General features: G+C 41.1%; 1 protein-coding gene across 2 annotated transcripts in view; it reads right to left on the bottom strand.

Annotated features, from left to right (window-relative positions):
• CHPT1 (choline phosphotransferase 1) overlaps positions 1-17,842 on the bottom strand; it is a 29,790-nt gene extending 11,948 nt beyond the window's left edge. Inside the window, exons 1-4 of one of the 2 annotated variants that reach the window (XM_074940517.1) lie at positions 17,581-17,720; positions 3,399-3,482; positions 2,932-3,079; positions 711-852 (exon numbers count right to left, since the gene is read on the bottom strand). In XM_074940517.1, the coding sequence (XP_074796618.1) occupies positions 711-852; positions 2,932-3,079; positions 3,399-3,422 (314 nt within the window). In that variant the 5' untranslated portion in view covers positions 3,423-3,482; positions 17,581-17,720. Of the gene's footprint in view, positions 1-710; positions 853-2,931; positions 3,080-3,398; positions 3,483-17,580 lie in introns of both variants that reach the window. The other variant, XM_074940508.1, reaches the window with a different exon arrangement.

The following is a 17,842-nucleotide window of genomic DNA, read 5'->3' as shown; positions in this document are numbered from 1 at the left end:
GTGGTTGAAGCATGAAGGGACATATGGATCTTTAGTGTATCTTGCATGTAAATATCTTGGGACACTAGGTACAATAGTGCCATGCAAACGTCTGTTCTCACTTTCAAGTGACATTGGAAACAAGAAGCAGGCAGCATTATCATCTGCAAACCTAAACAAACTGCTTTGTCTGAGCGATTGGCTGAACAAGAAGGAGGACTGAGTGGACATAGCGTGGTCCTTGTACTCTCGATTGTAAGGAATATACAAGGTTAACATCACTTCCAGGACTAGCCTCCCCAAAGTAGAAGAGCACAGGCCACGTACCCCTGGATAGGCTCAGCGAAGCATAAATGCTGCACCCTCCTCAAACAATGGAGAAGTGAGGTGAAGTGTCCACTGTGCTCTTGGAGCTCTGGGAAGCACTGTGCACCCCAATGACTAACAGTGACTTTACGAAGCCATTACTGTAAACAGAGTTTAATGTATTGCAGATCAATAGCAATTTTACAGAGGTCTCAGGGACATCTGTAAAAAGGAATGTCAGTTTTGATATGAATTTCAGGTTCTGGACCAGATATGAACTTCAGATAAAACAGAGATTGAGATTTTTTTTTTTTGGCGGGTCGGGGGAGGGAAGGATGGGTGGAAGGTAAAATGAGATGTGTCAAAACTTGATGTGTCAAATGCAAAGATCAAATATGTACAGTTCTGAAAAGAGTTCTACTTACTTTCCAAACTTTAACATGCCCGATACATATGTCTGCCAGTGAGCACAATAAAACATGAACATTCCAACAAAAGAACAGAAAAACAGCCAGTCAGGGTTCGTTCCCAGTCGAACAGCTATGCAGGCTCCAATGGAAACAAAAACTGAAAGGCAGAGATAAGCATGGTTAGTCATAAATAATTATACTACCTGCAATTTTAAAGACGAACACTAGACAAAGTTTGATTGCAATAGCATCAACAGTATAGTGACTTGTTGGACAGCATTTCCCAAACTTGAAGCTGAGCCCCCTTCAGGGAAATGAAACCTATGGTGCCCTTTACAGCCCCATAATGTGTTGTTAGAGGCTCACCCATCTTAATTTATATTTTTTCAGCCCTCCCACCCCACAACCAGGGAGACATACCCACATGTTGTGTAACACGGTTATAGGGTAGTGATAGTGAGTTACAGATTACTGTAAAAATAACTTTTTTTCTGAAATCTGTTTAAAAACAAAAACACATCACACCATCATCAAGTGCAGATCAAATATAGGGAATCTCATCACAAAACCTTTAGAGAACTGGAATATTGTGAAAACGGCAAGAAAATGAACTCTCGGGTAACCTTAATTACATCACGCACAGCTAAGCACTCACTGTAGTGTTCCTTGTTTCATTAGGTTTAGGTCAGGGTTTCTCAGCCTGTGGGTTGTGACCTAAAACTGGGTAACTGGAATGCTTCAAAGGATCACATGACAGTTCCAGTCCCGCGAGACTGTTGTGGCCTGGTGCATGGGGTCACAGTGCCACTCAGGTTTGGCTCAGCTACTCCTCCGTCACGATGATGGGAAGGTAACCAGTTCAAATATGAGCGAGGGGCATTGTGATGCCTGTGTGCCAGGTCATGCCACTCACACAAATCTGGCCCAGCTGGTTCCCCCCAGAGGGGGAGGAGCCAAACCTGAGTGGTGGTGTGATCCTGGAGGTGACAATGCCCAGAGTAGGGAGCTGAGCTGAGCCAGCCCCATGTAACCAGAGCTGCAGGAGCTGTCACTGCAGGGGAGGTTCTGCAAAGCCCCATCCTCTCAACACCCTATCCCCGCAGGAACAGGACCCAGTCCCTAGACTTGGGGCCCTCACACATACCAAAGCCTATTTACTGGGTTAATCAAACATCTGTCATAACTTACTCAACAGAAGAACTGAAGGCTGGCCTCGCTACTTATGTGGCTCGAACACAATAGTGATGAGGGCTGTATAAGTAGCTAAGATGCTAGATACAGCATAAATACCTGCAGTTCAATTTTAATTTGATGCTAAATTGCCAAGATGAGTTAAGGTTTATAGTACAAACAACAACAAAAGTGGGCTATTAATTTCAGATATTAAGCAGTAGCCAATTAAAAATTGTGACTTGGACAGCAATTCAGAAAAGCATCACTTCAGGAGAGAGAAACACAAGAACTTGCATGTTTTAGTTTGTTTTGTTTTTTGATGGAAGCAATCTAGCCCATCATTTTGATTTCTTCCTTAAAAGGAAATGAAACCTTTTCTAATTAGAAAGATTGAGTCACGTCAACATAATCAGGAACTATGAAAGTGAAATGAGGAAAAGTAAACACACTTAAAAATTGTTAGAACTACAGTACCAGGTCAGGAGAGATTTAATTCCTTATTGTTACTTGTATTAGACATCTCGGATCTAGTGGAAATGTATACTGTAGACGCTAATGTTAAAAAAAGCCTGCAGGATGGTGTGCCTACTGCCTGGCGATACTGCACTTCTCTCCAAGGAAATCTCTGAATGTACTGCATTGCTTACAAAAAGTGATCAGATTCAATAGAGGGAACACACTCACTTCATACTCTCAATGTACGCCTGCAAGAACTAGGTAACATGCATTATACATGTCTCAGGGCCACTTCTAAAATATTTTCCCACTCCCTAGGTTAGTAAGTAATAACCAGCTAGCTCTCATACAGAACTTTTCATCAGCAGATCTCAAAGAGCTTTACAAATGAGGTCAGTAGTCTTATTCCCATTTTACAGATGGAAAACAGAGGCACCAACAGGCAAAGTGACTTGTTCATAGTCACCCAGCAGGCCAGGAAGAGAATCCAGGACTCCAGAGTCCCAATCTAGTTTTTATCCATTAGGCCAGACTGTACCTTACTAGGATTTAGTTTTTTCCAGTTACCGCCCACCCCCCAAGTTTAAAAATGAAGAAATAACGTTACCTGTGGAAATACTGTCACAGCCATGGTCAAAAAGTTCCCCTAAGGGGGAACTACTATTTGTTCTTCTGGCTTGTTTCCCATCAATAGCATCCAGGGACTGGTAAACAAAGAGTCCTAATGCACACAAGAGGAATACCCAAAACGGTGCCTGAAACAGATGCATAAATATCAATACTGTCAGTTCCAGATTACTTACTATTAGCCAAAATCTATCATACTACAGATTTTCTCTGCATGAAAAGCTTTCAGAGCAGTAGCGTGCTAAGAGACTACCATGGACAGGCCAAAGTCTTCTTTCAGTTTTAGCACTGTAAATTGCAGTAAATCTGAAATGAATTACTCAGTTTACATCACTGAAACAGAATCTATGCAGCCTCACACTTGAGCTTTCATTTACAAAACTAAAAGTTTAGGTAGATACAGCTATCTAAAGTGGCATCAAGATGAATAAACTTCAGTTTTCTCACCTGAAAATTGAGAGAGGTGCACATAATTAGTAGGAGTGGTTCTATCCAGGTTTATGGACACAGAACCCAACCAAAAAAGAGCTTCTTAAAAAAAAAAAAAAAAAAGTTCAGCATTTCATTCAAATTCTCTGAAGTCAATTAGATGATTAACTTTGAATTTTATTTTCTTCCTTGGTATTTAGAGAACTGGTTATATTTGTATATCAAATTTCAGTTAATATGCAATTAAAAGTAGAAAATGCATTACGTAATTTGTTAACAGAAGTTTTAGTTTTTAAATAGACAAGGTTGGAGATTTTCAAGGCTCAAAGGGCAGACACCTAACTGCCATTTGTGCCTTGCAGAATCTCTCCCAAGTAAATAAATGGTTCTCTCTTAAGAAAGAAGAGCAACTGTCTATTGAATGTAGACTTTGATCATTTATTTAGTTCTTGTTTTAAATTGATTGGGGGGTTGTTTTTGATCATTCATTACTGGGTTTTAGTTTAGCAGGACTTGCCATGGTAGTGGTCCCATCTCGGAGGGGAGATTTAGCTTTCAGAAATCAGTACGATTTTGAAACTAATTAGTACTTACTGATTACTTTTTCTCATATACCCCCAAATCTAGTTTCAGTCCAGGTCACATTTTTGCCCCCTAGTTGTTACCAATCACACTTTACACAAAAAATTATTCGGGAAGAAACAAAGTCAAAGGTTACATGGAAGATGTTTATATCAAATAGATAAAAACCCATCAGAAATCATGAAAATTAATTCTCTTCTACCCCTACGTAGGAACTATCCGTTACATCCTGCCCTCAGTTACTCTTCTACAATCCCTCTTCACTGGGAGCTCACTGGTGTAACAGGGCAGAATTTGGCTGTACCCCATACATCGTAATCAGGATAGATAATATTTCTTTTCAAAGTCTGTTTATTAAAGTGAGTGAGTGTATCTGGATAACAAATTATACATTATATGGATATACTGAATATTAATGAGTAGATGTGGGGCTGAGAGCCAGGAAATAAACCACTTTAAATAAATCCTCACACAACAGGTACGCATCCATATAAACCAGCCAGTGGTCTCAGTCAAACCAGAAAAGAGAAGAACTTTGACAACTGAAAATAATAAACCTTTTTTTAACTAAGTTAGGAGAGGTGGTTTTCATGGAAGGGAATGTAGAAGGGGGAAAAAATGAAAGTATGGTGAGATAGTTGCTCTTAAACCCTCTTCGTTATATCCCATCATAGCACTTGTGAACCAGTTTGTTTAGAACAAATCACGCATTAGATTTAGACCCATCCCAGGAATCCACAAGACAAGACCTTCCAACGAAGACCATATTTAAGGAAGATTCCATTTTGAGCTTAAAAGCCTTGCTCATAAAGCCAGAAAAGAACAATACTTAAAGCCATGAATTTTTAAACTTAAAAAACAAAACTTAGATAACTTTCAGAAAGAAAAGATTATCAGTATCTCTCTACTTGGGACCCTTCCTAATCCCCTTAGCCCTGATACAAACTTCTAAATGAGAATCTAGTATACTTCTGACTTGGAGGCAATAGTAGCATCATCCTAGTTAAGAGCAGGCTGAGTAATCCTTATCTGGACCATTGCTAAATCTTTTTTAAAATTTGTCTAGCATCATGACGGAAGAAACAAAGTAATGAAAACTCTAGGGAAAATAAAGGATCTGAATGTAATGAGTACAGAATCAGATTCATTTCCAGGGAAATAAAGGATCTGAATGTCATGAGTACAGAATCAGATTAATTTCAAGAGTATGTCACACAAAGGAATCAGATAAGAAGTAAAAACAGGACCTAAAATAAACCTTAAGGAGCCCTGAGAATTCATTATATTCTAGCTAAGTTTGTAAACGGATCTCAACCTGACCCCTAAATTGCACTTGCAATTCTGCAAGTACAGAGTTTAGTTAGATACTCATCTGATTGTAGGACTAGTGTTGGTAGTTACTGTAGGTGTCTAATTTCTACTTGCACCTGCAAACAGTTGGCACAATTTTAGAAGCTTTCTTAGAAAATATGGGCTTTCAAGATTTTTAAACACGTCCACTGTCTTTGGGTTTAAACTTCTCCAATGTGGGAGTACCTACTTATGTAGTCATAATATAAAATCTGTTATGCTCTTTATGTTGGTATTACTTCAATTTAAAATAATACTACCATTCTAATTCTAGTCAAATGTTTTTTTCCTATTGGTAAGTGCCCTCCTATTCCAGCTGGGTTATCTTATCTCTTCTCACTCCTTAGACAAGATTACACTTGCAATCTCTGCGATATATTTAAATATACATTCATGATTGTTGCTACTGATTATCTGTAACAATTCGGTCAAATATATATATTCCCTTATTCAAAGAGTAGTGTCTCTCTTGGACCAGGTATGAAACCAGTTACTTTTGGATTTTCACTGCAGTTTACACAGTATTAGGGACTCTGAGTCCCCACCAATCTTTAGGTCAAAAAATCTAGACTCACATTTTTACAAAGGCCTAAACCTAATGATTTATGAAGCAAGAGGCTCCAACAGTTCCTGCCCTCCTCCCAAATAGCATTTAAGTGAGGAGAAAATTAAAAGTCTAGGATCTTAAGACTTTCAGCATTATCTTTAAATTAGATATGAAAAAGATTTAAATTCCAACTGACATGAGCATTTTGGTGGCAGGCAGAAAACAAAATAGCATTATGGTAACCCAATGGAAGATTATAAACTAGTTTCCATCCTGCTCCAATACAGGTTTAACATTAAATTGTTAAATAATTAAATTTTATGTTTTTTTCTCCCATTAATCTAGTTATTAAATAGGAGGCAAAATGGTTTTATCATCTTTATAGGCAAAACATGTAAAAGGACAAAGACTTTCAAAACATGTGTAAGCTAGGAACAGGGGAAAATCCAAGCTCATCTTCCCTCAGGAAGACAGGCAAGTGACCATGTAGAAAGAACAGGGCCTTTTGACAAGTAGCCTCAGAATCCAGAAGTGCCCTCAACTCTGGATTAACACTAGCACTTTTAAATCCCCTAAATTAATCTAAATTCCCATTTAAACAAAATCTCTGTTCTAGCCCTTATCCTTGCAAAGATAAAATGTAAAATAATTATTAGGATTATGTGTCAATAGTTTTTCATAAAGATCAAGTATTATTCAATGTTCTCCCCACAGCCCTCCCCACACACATACCCTCCCTCAGATGCCCAAGGCTAGCCTTTGAGGTCTATGAAATCCACGACCCTAGGCCCCTCAATTTTGGGAAGGACTTAGGACAGATTCTTGGCTGTGTTGCCCAGCCCTCTGCTGCTTGAGTTGCAATAAATTCCCCTTTTCAGCCATTTGCCTACAGTGTAAAATATAGTTTTATAGTCCAGATTACCCAAAAAAGCAATTATGCATATCATACACAGAATTAAAACGGTAGGCTGAGCTAATTCTGTTAATAAGATTCTCTAAACCACTCTATTTTCCCACACTCCTCCCTTCTTCTAAAGCCACTGGATATATAAAACTGCTAAACAGATTACTATTGTAAAACAACATCTCACTCGCAGTTGGCATTTTATTTGTTTCTGAATACATAATCTCCATATTCAATGGTCAATCATGAAGAAAACGCTATCATGTCACATTCTTCAACAGTCGCAATGCTATTTAATTCCAGTTCATTCTATGTGGTATGTTTGCTATTTATCTTGTTTAATCTTTTAAATAATTATTTAATAAAATACGATGAAGACAGCCAGAACAATGGCTTGATACAGTAAGTAAAGACAACTGTACTTTGTCACAGAAAGACAATGCTGTGACTTTCTCCCTGTACACAGACATTTTTAGTATTTCCAAATTTGGGATACTACAATCAATCAGTCAAGCCTTTCCCGCCCCCCACTCTTTTTTTAAGGTTGCCTTTTTTCAAAGCATTGCTGGATTTGCAACCTGTATCAAGGATCTTACTTTAGAGCTTCTTTATATGAAAAGGTAACAAGCTTCCTATCACAATTCCTCAATTTGTACAGATTAAAAAAAGCTTGCACATTGTTACTGTATTCATTGTTAGCTAATGACAGCTTCAACAACCCCACGGTTATTCAGTAGAATAAACATGACAATGAAACAGTCTGATTTCTTAAATCAAACTTTGAAACAAGGATTCTTGAATTAAAGAGAACATGCTAATGTTTGCAGTCATAACTTGAGATCATATTGTCAGAAGAGAGTTTATTTAATGGAAAACAGTTCTGCTACACTCAACTTCAAACCGATGTTTGATAAAATAAATATCTTTCTCCCCTGATTAGAACGTGTACACACATATGCTAGAATTCAAGTTAAAAATTTCCCCCACCTTCTCAGTATGGGCTTTCCATTTCCTTACAAATTCCCACCATGACAGGATCCATGGAGAGTGAGAAGCAAAGGGTTTTCATTCTCATCTTCCCCATAACTAGCTCCTCCATATCAGTTAACGCTACAGAACACCTGCTGAGAGGGGAAGCAGATTGCACTGAAAATGTAGCAACAGGTGTCGGCATGAATGGCTTGGGGGAATTGGAAACGGGATATGGAGCCTTTCACCCCAAGGTCACCACTTCAAAGCTAACCCAGGATGGTAGTGACCTGCATGTTGTTGGGCAGCTGACAAGAAAGGAGTTGGTGATCTCAATCTAACTGGTAGTAAACCAGTGTCCAAATCACAACCCCCCCCACCATACTTAGGCCTAGTTGACAGTCTCAAATCTGCTAAAGCTATATCTATTTCATAGACTCATAGATATTAAGGTCAGAAGGGACCATTATGATCATCCAGTCTGACCTCCTGCACAATGCAGGCCACAGAATCTCACCCACCCACTCCTGCAATAAACCTCTCACCTATGTCTGAGGTGCTGAAGTCCTCAAATCATGGTTTAAAGACTTCAAGGTGCAGAGAATCCTCCAGCAAGCGGCCCGTGCCCCATGCTACAGAGGAAGGCGAAAACCCCCAGGGCCTCTGCCAACCTGCCCTGGAGGAAAATTCCTTCCCAACCTCAAATCTGGCAATCAGCTGAACCCTGAGCATGTAGGCAAGATTCACCAGCCAGATACCCAGGAAAGAATTCTCTGTAGTAACTCAGATCCCACCCCATCTAACATCCCATCACAGGCCGTTGGGCCTATTTACCATGAATAGTTAAAGATCAATTAATTGCCAAAATCATGTTATCCCATCATACCATCTCCTCCATAAACTTATTGAGTTTAATCTTGAAGCCAGATAGGTTTTTTGCCCACACTGCTTCCCTTGGAAGGCTATTCCAGAACTTCACACCTCTGATGGTTAGAAACCTTTGTCTAATTTCAAGTCTAAACTTCCCAATGGCCAGTTTATATCCATTTGTTCTTGTGTCCACATTGGTATTGAGCTTAAATAATTCCTCTCCCTCTCCAGTATTTATCTCTCTGATATATTTATAGAGAGCACATCATATCTCCCCTCAACCTTCTTTTGGTTAGGTTAACAAGCCAAGTTCCTTGAGTCTCTTTTCATAAGACAGGTTTTCCATTCCTCGGATCATCCTAGTAGCCCTTCTCTGTACCTGTTCAAGTTTGAATTCATCCTTCTTAAACATGGGAGACCAGAACTGCACACAGTATTCCAGATGAGGTCTCACCAGTGCCTTGTATAACGGTACTAACACCTCCTTATCTCTACTGGAAATACCTCGCCTGATGCATCCCAAGACCGCATTAGCTTCTTTCACGGCCATATCACATTGGCGGCTCATAGTCATCCTGTGATCAACCAATACTCCAAGGTCGTCCTCCTCCTCCGTTACTTCTAACTGATGCGTCCCCAGCTTATAACTAAAATTCTTGTTATTAATCCCTAAATGCATGACCTTACACTTCTCACTATTAAATTTCATCCTATTACTATTACTCCAGTTTACAAGGTCATCCAGATCCGGTATGATATCCTGGTCCTTCTCTAAATTGGTAATACCTCCCAGCTTTTTATCATCCGCAAACTTTATTAGCACACACCCACTTTTTGTGCCGAGGTCAGTAATAAAAAGATTAAATAAGATTGGTCCCAAAACCGATCCCTCAGGAACTCCACTGGTAACCTCCCTCCAGTCTGACAGTTCACCTTTCAGTATGACCCGCTGTAATCTCCCTTTTAACCAATTCCTTATCCACTTTTCAATTTTCATATTGATCCCCATCTTTTCCAATTTAACTAATAATTCCCCATGTGACACCGTATCAAATGCCATACTGAATTTTAGGTAAATTAGATCCACTGCATTTCCTTTGTCTAAAAAAATCTGTTACTTTCTCAAAGAAGGAGATCAGGTTGGTTTGGCACAATCTACCTTTTGTAAAACCATGTTGTATTGTGTCCCATTTACCATTGACCTCAATGTCCTTAACTACTTTCTCCTTCAAAATTTTTTTCAAGACCTTGCATACTACAGATGTCAAACTAACAGGCCTGTAGCTACCCGGATCACCTTTTCCCCCCCTTTCTTAAAAACAGGAACTATGTTCGCAATTCTCCAGTCATAGGGTACAACCCCTGAGTTTACAGATTCATTAAAAATTCTTGCTAATGGGATTGCAATTTCATGTGCCAATTCCTTTAATATTCTTGGATGAAGATTATTTGGGCCCCCCGATTTAGTCCCATTAAGCTGTTTGAGTTTCGCTTCTACCTCAGATATGGTAATATCTACCTCCATATCCTCATTCCCATTTGTCATGCTACCATTATCCCCAAGATCCTCATTAGCCTTATTAAAGACTGAGGCAAAGTATTTGTTTAGATATTGGGCCATGCCTAGATTATCCTTGACCTCCACTCCATCCTCAGTGTTTAGCGGTCCCACTTCTTTCTTTGTTTTCTTCTTATTTATATGACTATCGAACCTTTTACTATTGGTTTTAATTCCCTTTGCAAGGTCCAACTCTACTTGACTTTTAGCCTCTCTCACTTTATCCCTACATATTCTGGCCTCAATAAGGTAGCTTTCATTGCTGATCCCCTCCCATCTCCCACTCCCTGTATGCTTTCTGCTTTTTCTTAATCACCTCTCTGAGATGCTTGCTCATCCAGCTTGGTCTACAACTCCTGCCTATGAATTTTTTACCTTTTCTTGGGATGCAGGCTTCTGGAAGCCAAAATAGCTCAGGAGACCAGATTCTTGACCCACTCTGAAGACAAATAATTCTGCTATTTGCATCAATCCAACATTCAAATGCTGAAATTAAAGCTATGTAATGTCATGAACACAGAGGTTCCAGTGGCCTCGAAAATTAACCTAAAATAATTAAAAATTTTAAAATTAAAATTTAATGTTACTGTCTTTCTGTCCCATTGAGCAGCTTTAAATTGGCAAGCTTGAAGTAGCTTTGTTTTTTAATGAAACCTTAAGGAGTTATTTATAAACACCAGTAAAATGTTTACAAACTGAGGGATATTTTGGAAGTTCAGAGAGAGTAAATAAAGGACTCTGGTAAAATTACTGCATGCTAAATGGTAAAAAGGATCAAGATATGGTGAAAGAAAGAGATAGTGACAGACTAGCGAAAGAGAAGAAGTGTTGGACCCAGTAATTAAGTTGGCAATTATTCTTAATAATTAGATTATTATTCAGGAGAGTGCAGCTAAATCACATCTACTTTCTCATCGATTCACAGAGGATCGCCATCTCTCATTTTGCCATCTCCCTGTAATATGAACACGTCCCATTCCCCACTCTTAAAAAGACCCTTTTATAGATGTACATTTAAGTCCTATATTACTTTTCTTTAAAGGCTGAACACACAAAGTTCTGAGATTTTTTTCCTTACAGGATAGAGCCAATTCCTTGATAAACTTTATAGGCTTCCCAAGCACTCTTTCAAGAGTTTGACTATATACTTGTTAACTCTGTGCCAAATATTAGGCACAATATTTTTTAAGGTGGTTTAAGAGCTCTCTTGACATACAACTAAGTGACACTTGTTAGCCTTTTTGTGGCCACTGCACAACATATTCTTACCTTCAAGTCATCCTGTACTACCACATTTCCTTTCCCACATGCCCAGTTAAAAAAAAAGGTCCTATTTTGAGTTGATTTTTGGAGATACACCTACAAACAAAATTTCATTATCTGCTTTTCTTCCCATTTCCTCCCATACTGCTTATACCCTCTGGAGTCTGACAATCGTCTCCTGAATATCAAAAACTATGTTTATACTTTTGATAGATTTCATCACTGCGTCCCCATGACCTAGGAATCTCGTGATGCCACCAGGTAGAGGGCACAGGAGGTGCACAGGTTTTTCAGAGCTCCCCTGGGTCAGACATATGCATTATAATTCACTAGACTGTGGCATGCGAGATTTCTACCGAGACCTGGTAGCCCACTGGTCATTGTAATCACTATGAAATGTATGGATGGCTAATATTCACAGAGTTGTGTCTCTCTACTGGAAATTATGTTCTTAAGGCAGGTAACCAGGAGGTAAGAGACTCACACTAAGGCCAGAAGGGACCATCATGATCATCTAGTCTGAATTCCTGCACGTTGCAGGCTACAGAACCTCACCCACCCACTCCTGTAATAGAGCCATAAGCTCTGTCTGAGTTACTGAAGTCCTGAAATCATGATTTAAGGCTTCAAGTTATAGAGAATCCACCATTTGCTCTAGTTTAAACCTGCAGGTGACCTGTGCCCCATGCTGCAGAAGAAGGTGAAAAACCCTCAGAGTCTCTGCCAATCTGACCTGGGGTGAAATTTCTATCAAATTGTCAAAATCAATTAAAAGGCAAACATCAGTCAGTGTGCTACAACAGAGGACTGTTGTCGCAGCTGTTCTGAAGATGTTTATCAAGATACTGAGGTTGCATCACTGTCATGTCCTACCCATCAGAAGAAACCAGGGGTTGCATCACTTCCTTTAGTGTATGCATAGTGTTCACACATTTACTATCTCACAGTGTCTTTGTAAAGCTCCAGGATTAGGCAGGCATATTTCCTCCACACCATCCCCATTTGGCAGTGAACAATTAACTTTGTTCTGCTGGGAAGAAAACACCTCAAAATGCTACAGTACTCTTGGTGAGAGATTGGGAGTAAGAATGGAGAGCTGTGACCTGTCATGGAGTCACAGTCTTGGTGCATCTTTCCCCTGTGCCTTTAAAACTCATATCAAGGCTTGAGGGCTCTCAATCCAGGACTTTCAATTACCGACACTTTTAAAATATATTATGAAATGTGTACTTACACTTACCTACGCTTTTTAAAAAAAGTATTAAAATTCAGTTTCAGTAATTTAAGGTACTACTAGCAGGGGACTTTAATTATATAGAATCTTTTGTCTCTTTAATAGTCACAATTTTATAGAGGGAAATGCAGTGTTGTAATACTCCTCACAATTAAATAGTCAAGACTCTCACTCAATTATAATGGGAAAGGTTGCTTCTTGTGGCCAATTATGTAGAGTTGAGAAGTTGAAGTATACTACTATGCTGTCAGGTTGGCCAATGATTTAATAATTCATGAAGTGTTTCATTACCACATCCACCTTGTCCCTCTAGTATCTTGGGACTGACACAGTACAACTACACTGGATAAAAACAATTTGGGTATTAAGAATTAAAAAGCAAATTTGCATTCTTCTCTCAGTTTGCCCAACTAAAACTTTTTTTTTTTTTAAATAAAGAAACATAAGTTTGCAGGCCTTTAATCTACAGCTAGAATGCAAAAGTTTAGGGTAATAAAAAAAAACAAACACATAGACAAGCCAAGATGCTCAAGTGTTACAATATCAAAAGATCTGTAATACACTAATCCTAACAGCTATGTTCCAATTTGTTGTGGCTAGCACAGTTTCAACCTTGGTATGGGTAAAGTTATGAACAAGCCAGATCTCTGAACAACTGCACTCCTATAAACCCGGAGGAATTTTTGTCTGTTACCACATACGAAGCTGCAACTAACTACAAGTTTGTAATTCCATCTCACTGCATTATTACAATCCCAATAATGTAAATTCTTTTCTGTATGATCCACATGTATTTTTCCTGAAGTGAAAATATCTAAGGGTGATATTTAAAACAGCAGGTTAACCCTTTAGTCTTTAACCCGTGAAGGCAAGAGTTCTCCTACATTTTGGGTCACAAGTGAAAACAAGTTTGGAGGTTTAATTTTAGCTCGTAACACAGGTTTCTCCACATCCCAAAAGCACAGCAGAAGTCAGATCCAGATCATGCAAGTGGATCTGCGCAGATGGGCCTTTGCAAAGCCCCATTTACATCAATGAGGCGCTGCAAGAGTCTGACTGTGTGAGTGCACTTGCAGGGCTAAGGCCATCGTTTCCACCTTATGATAGAAAAGTCTAGGCCCTCTTCACCCCTGCCACACGTGCAGTAGTTCAGAACTGCAAGAGGGCTCCCACACTGCTCATGCTCTCTTTCTTGGAATGAAAAGATGACAGAATTTGTTTGGACAAACAGGAGTCGGATAACAGGGTGAGTTTGTGTTGTAAGGAGATGCATACATTGGTGAGAGAGAATGTTGTGATGGGAGGCATAAAATGACCCCCTAAATTAAAACAAGAAGAACAAGAACACAGAATAAAAGGAGGTTCCTGCTTCATATTACATGTTTACAATGGATGTTGTGATGGTTGAATGAGATTTTTAATTTAGACTGCCAGGTGAAATCTGACCCAGCATTTAGGTTTTACAAACTCATCTTTTATAAAATTAACACCACGGAAAAAAGTGGGGAAAATATCTCATTGGGCTAGTGCATTATAGTGCTATACACTAAAAACAGAAGTGCAGTCATGGCAGCATGAGGGCCTAGTCACCCCAACTATGATCCTATTCAAGACCCCAACTATGTACTTGGAGCGGTTACCCCCTTCCTGCGCTTGCACTACCATGACTACAATTTTATTTTTAGCATGCTAGCTGAGTCAGAGCTAGTACAGGTATGTCCACCCAAGCTGGAAATTACAGCCCCAGCTCCAGTACAGACGCTATATAACCTAAGTCAGTGGTTCTCTAACTTTTTTTTTTTTTTGGCAGACCACTTGAAAATTGCTGAGGGTCTCGGCAGACCACTTAATGATTTTTCCAAATGTTGTTTGTACAGTTAGCTAATTATTGTAAAGTGCTTTGGATAAAAGCGTTATAGAAAAAAATTAACTTTTTTTTGTTCTATAAATAAAAGCACACAACTCATTCTAGTATCAGTAGTCTTACCTTTCTAATGTGATGGATGTGCCCTCTCTCCCCCGCTGGGGCTGGGAAGGGTTGGGGGGGGGGGGGTCTCTCGTCTCTCCCCCACCCACAGCAGCCACAGAACTGAGGCTGGGAAGGAGGGCCATCTCTCCCTGGCAGCCGCAGCCCTGGAGCTGGGGAAAGTCGCCTCTTTCTCTGGCTACTGCAAACCTACACATCCCAAATTCCCCCCACTGCCCCCTCCCACCTACCTCTATTCCCCCAAGGCTACCACCTCACCTTACATGTGCATCTTCTCCAGGGTCCAAGCACTTAATTAGTGGAACCATGCCAGCGTGGCTCCACTAATTAGGTGGGTGGCCCTTCATTTTCTTGTGTGTGGCTGTCCAAGCACGCACCTTAGAGGGAACTATCTGCGGACCACCTGAATGGAGCTTGCGGACCACTGGTGGTCCATGGATCACAGTTTGAGAACCTCTGGCTTAAGTTAACAGAGTAGCATTAGGCACTTTAAATGCCAGCAACTTCAGTCTACACTAGTGCTCCCATCTTTGGAGCCGAACTGTAGATGAGATTGGTTGGATATTGTGAGGGAAAAAAAACCATTTAGTATTGCAGAAAGCCAAGATTTTCATGTAATGTCATGACTCCAGGAGCTTGGACTTAAGGACACCAATATTGTGTCTCTCATGATAAAATCCATGAGTGCTGGCAATACACAAGACAAATCTTCTCTCTAGAAATGTCAAAAACAGGCTTGAAATTCATCCCCCCAAAGGCAGTTTCCTTTCCCATCCAACGAGTGAGGTTTGGAGTAAGTCAAAGTATTAGAAACTATTTAGCATCAGAAGCAACCTCCCCACAGACCAGGCCGCACCAACTCAAAGTGGCACCAGACCATTCCAGAACAACTGATGCAAAACCTGCAGACACATCTCTACTGCTTCAATGACCAACACCCGCCCCCCACAACACACCTTTCAAGATCCATGGGTTCTACACATGCCTATCACAACATATGATCTCTCTCATCCAGTGCACTAGATGCCCCAATAAAAACTGTGTGGGTGAAACCAATCACTACGATATTGAATGAACTCACACAGAAAAATGATAAAAGACGAAAAACACCCTATCACTTGCGAGTGAACACTTCATAAAGCCATCACTCTATATCTAACCTATCAGTCCTCAACCTCAAAGGAAACCTCCACAGCACTTTCGAAATACGAGCCCAGGGGCTCAAATTCATTACTCTGCTAGATATTAAAGTCATGACTGGACAGAAACACTGGATTTATGGTTTATTACAACAGCATATAACCCACTAACCCCTCTTTTTGTCCTACGACTGCAGAAGCATTATCGGGCCACTCTACCTTGAATGACCCCTTACAGCATGTGCTAATTATTTATGCTAAACAATCTGTTCCACCTTGTTGTGATGCTGGGAGTACCTTTCCCAGACCTGAAGAAGAGCTCTTGTGGTTTGAAAGCTTGTCTGTCTCGCCAACAGAAGTTGGTCCAATAAAAGATATTACTTCACTCACCTGGTCTCTAATATCCTGGGACCAATACGGCTAGAACTAAGCTGCATAGTACAGACACTGTTGGTTGGCATTATAACAGTTTGGTCTTTCCTTCGTAGACATGGTTTAGTCCCTTCTAGAAAGAGAAGGCCAAACATAGTTATAACACAGGTGGGGCACTACTGATGCAACACAGTAGGATTTCCTGTGTGCGTAGGCTCGAAACACTATCTGAAGATAGGTTTCAGAGTAACAGCCGTGTTAGTCTGTATTCGCAAAAAGAAAAGGAGTACTTGTGGCACCTTAGAGACTAACCAATTTATTTGAGCATGAGCTTTCGTGAGCTACAGCTCACTTCATCGGATGCATACTGTGGAAATGCATCCGATGAAGTGAGCTGTAGCTCACGAAAGCTCATGCTCAAATAAATTGGTTAGTCTCTAAGGTGCCACAAGTACTCCTTTTCTTTTTATCTGAAGATATAGTGCTACAGTTGTGTTTTTTACAGCATCCTGGGGTTTACAGTAGGAAGGGATTAAAATGGGGGCATGTTCTCAGTTTGTGTAGGAATTTGTTTTGCAGTGAGTGCTGTGTGTTACACCTGGAGATTACTGTATGCAGGAGGGATACAGGGTGTGTTTGTGTGGCTGTTATTTACACTAGAGAGAGGGTTATAAGCTCTCACACAATGAGTATATACAATGTGCACAAAAGGTGTTACAGGGAAAAATGACAGTTGAATGCTAGAGTTGCTGGGGGAAGTTTCAGTCAGAGCAGGGACCATGGGGGCAGAAGGTCAGTTACAACATAGGTGGATTTAGTGATTACAATGCAGGAGAGAGTGAAGTTGTTTACAGTGGAGCATATATGCAGGGAGGAGGAGAAGGTGTTTGAGTGGGGGACAGGGACACGATGCAGGGGGTGAGAGCTGGCTAGAGAGGGTTATAACTGGGATTACAATGGAGCGTGCTGGGCATGGGAGGGTGGTTACCGTGGGGGAAAGGGTGGGGTAGTTTGGGGGGATGACAGTGGGTGGTTGGGGTAGAGTAGGGTGACCAATTTTGTAGGGACAGTCCCAATATTTGGGACTTTATCTTATATAGGTGCCTATTACCCCCTACTCCCATCCCAATTTTTCACACTCGCTGTCTGGTCGCTCTCGGGTGGAGGGAAGATTAGCTTGGGGGTGGGGCAGTATGGGGCAAGAGGGGGGTGATTTGAGAGGGGTGACTGGGGAAAGAGGCAGAGATTGGGGGTTACTGCAGGCAAAGGGGACAGGCTACTGTGGGGTGAGGGGAGCAGGGACACGGCCTGGGTTATGGGCCGGGAGACTGGGGGAAGCAGAAGCTACTTGGGTCTCTGGGAGGCTGAGGGGGGTGGTGGGGGGCGCTGAAGGGGGCGGCAGAGGGACCCTCTGGCCGGCGGTACCTGCTCGGTGGCGCTGGGGCAGTAGGCGATGAGCAGCAGCGTGGTGAGCAGGTTGAGCAGGAGGCCGCTCAGGGTGATGGTGTTGGGGGCCAGCCAGGCCGGGATCTGCTCCACCAGCCAGGCCCAGTAGAGCTGCAGCGGCGGCTCCAGCAGCGAGCGCCCGGACGCGCTGTAGCGATGCTGCTCCAGCCGCCTCAGCTGCGCCGCGCTCAGGGGCTCGGGCGGCGCCCACAGCCCGGCCATGGCCGCTCCTCGCGGGGGC

This window comes from Natator depressus, chromosome 1 (assembly GCF_965152275.1).
Source record: "Natator depressus isolate rNatDep1 chromosome 1, rNatDep2.hap1, whole genome shotgun sequence".
NCBI lineage: Eukaryota > Metazoa > Chordata > Testudines > Cheloniidae > Natator > Natator depressus.
The sequence above is the reverse complement of the archived record's forward strand: the minus strand, read 5'-3'. Positions and strand labels throughout refer to the sequence as shown.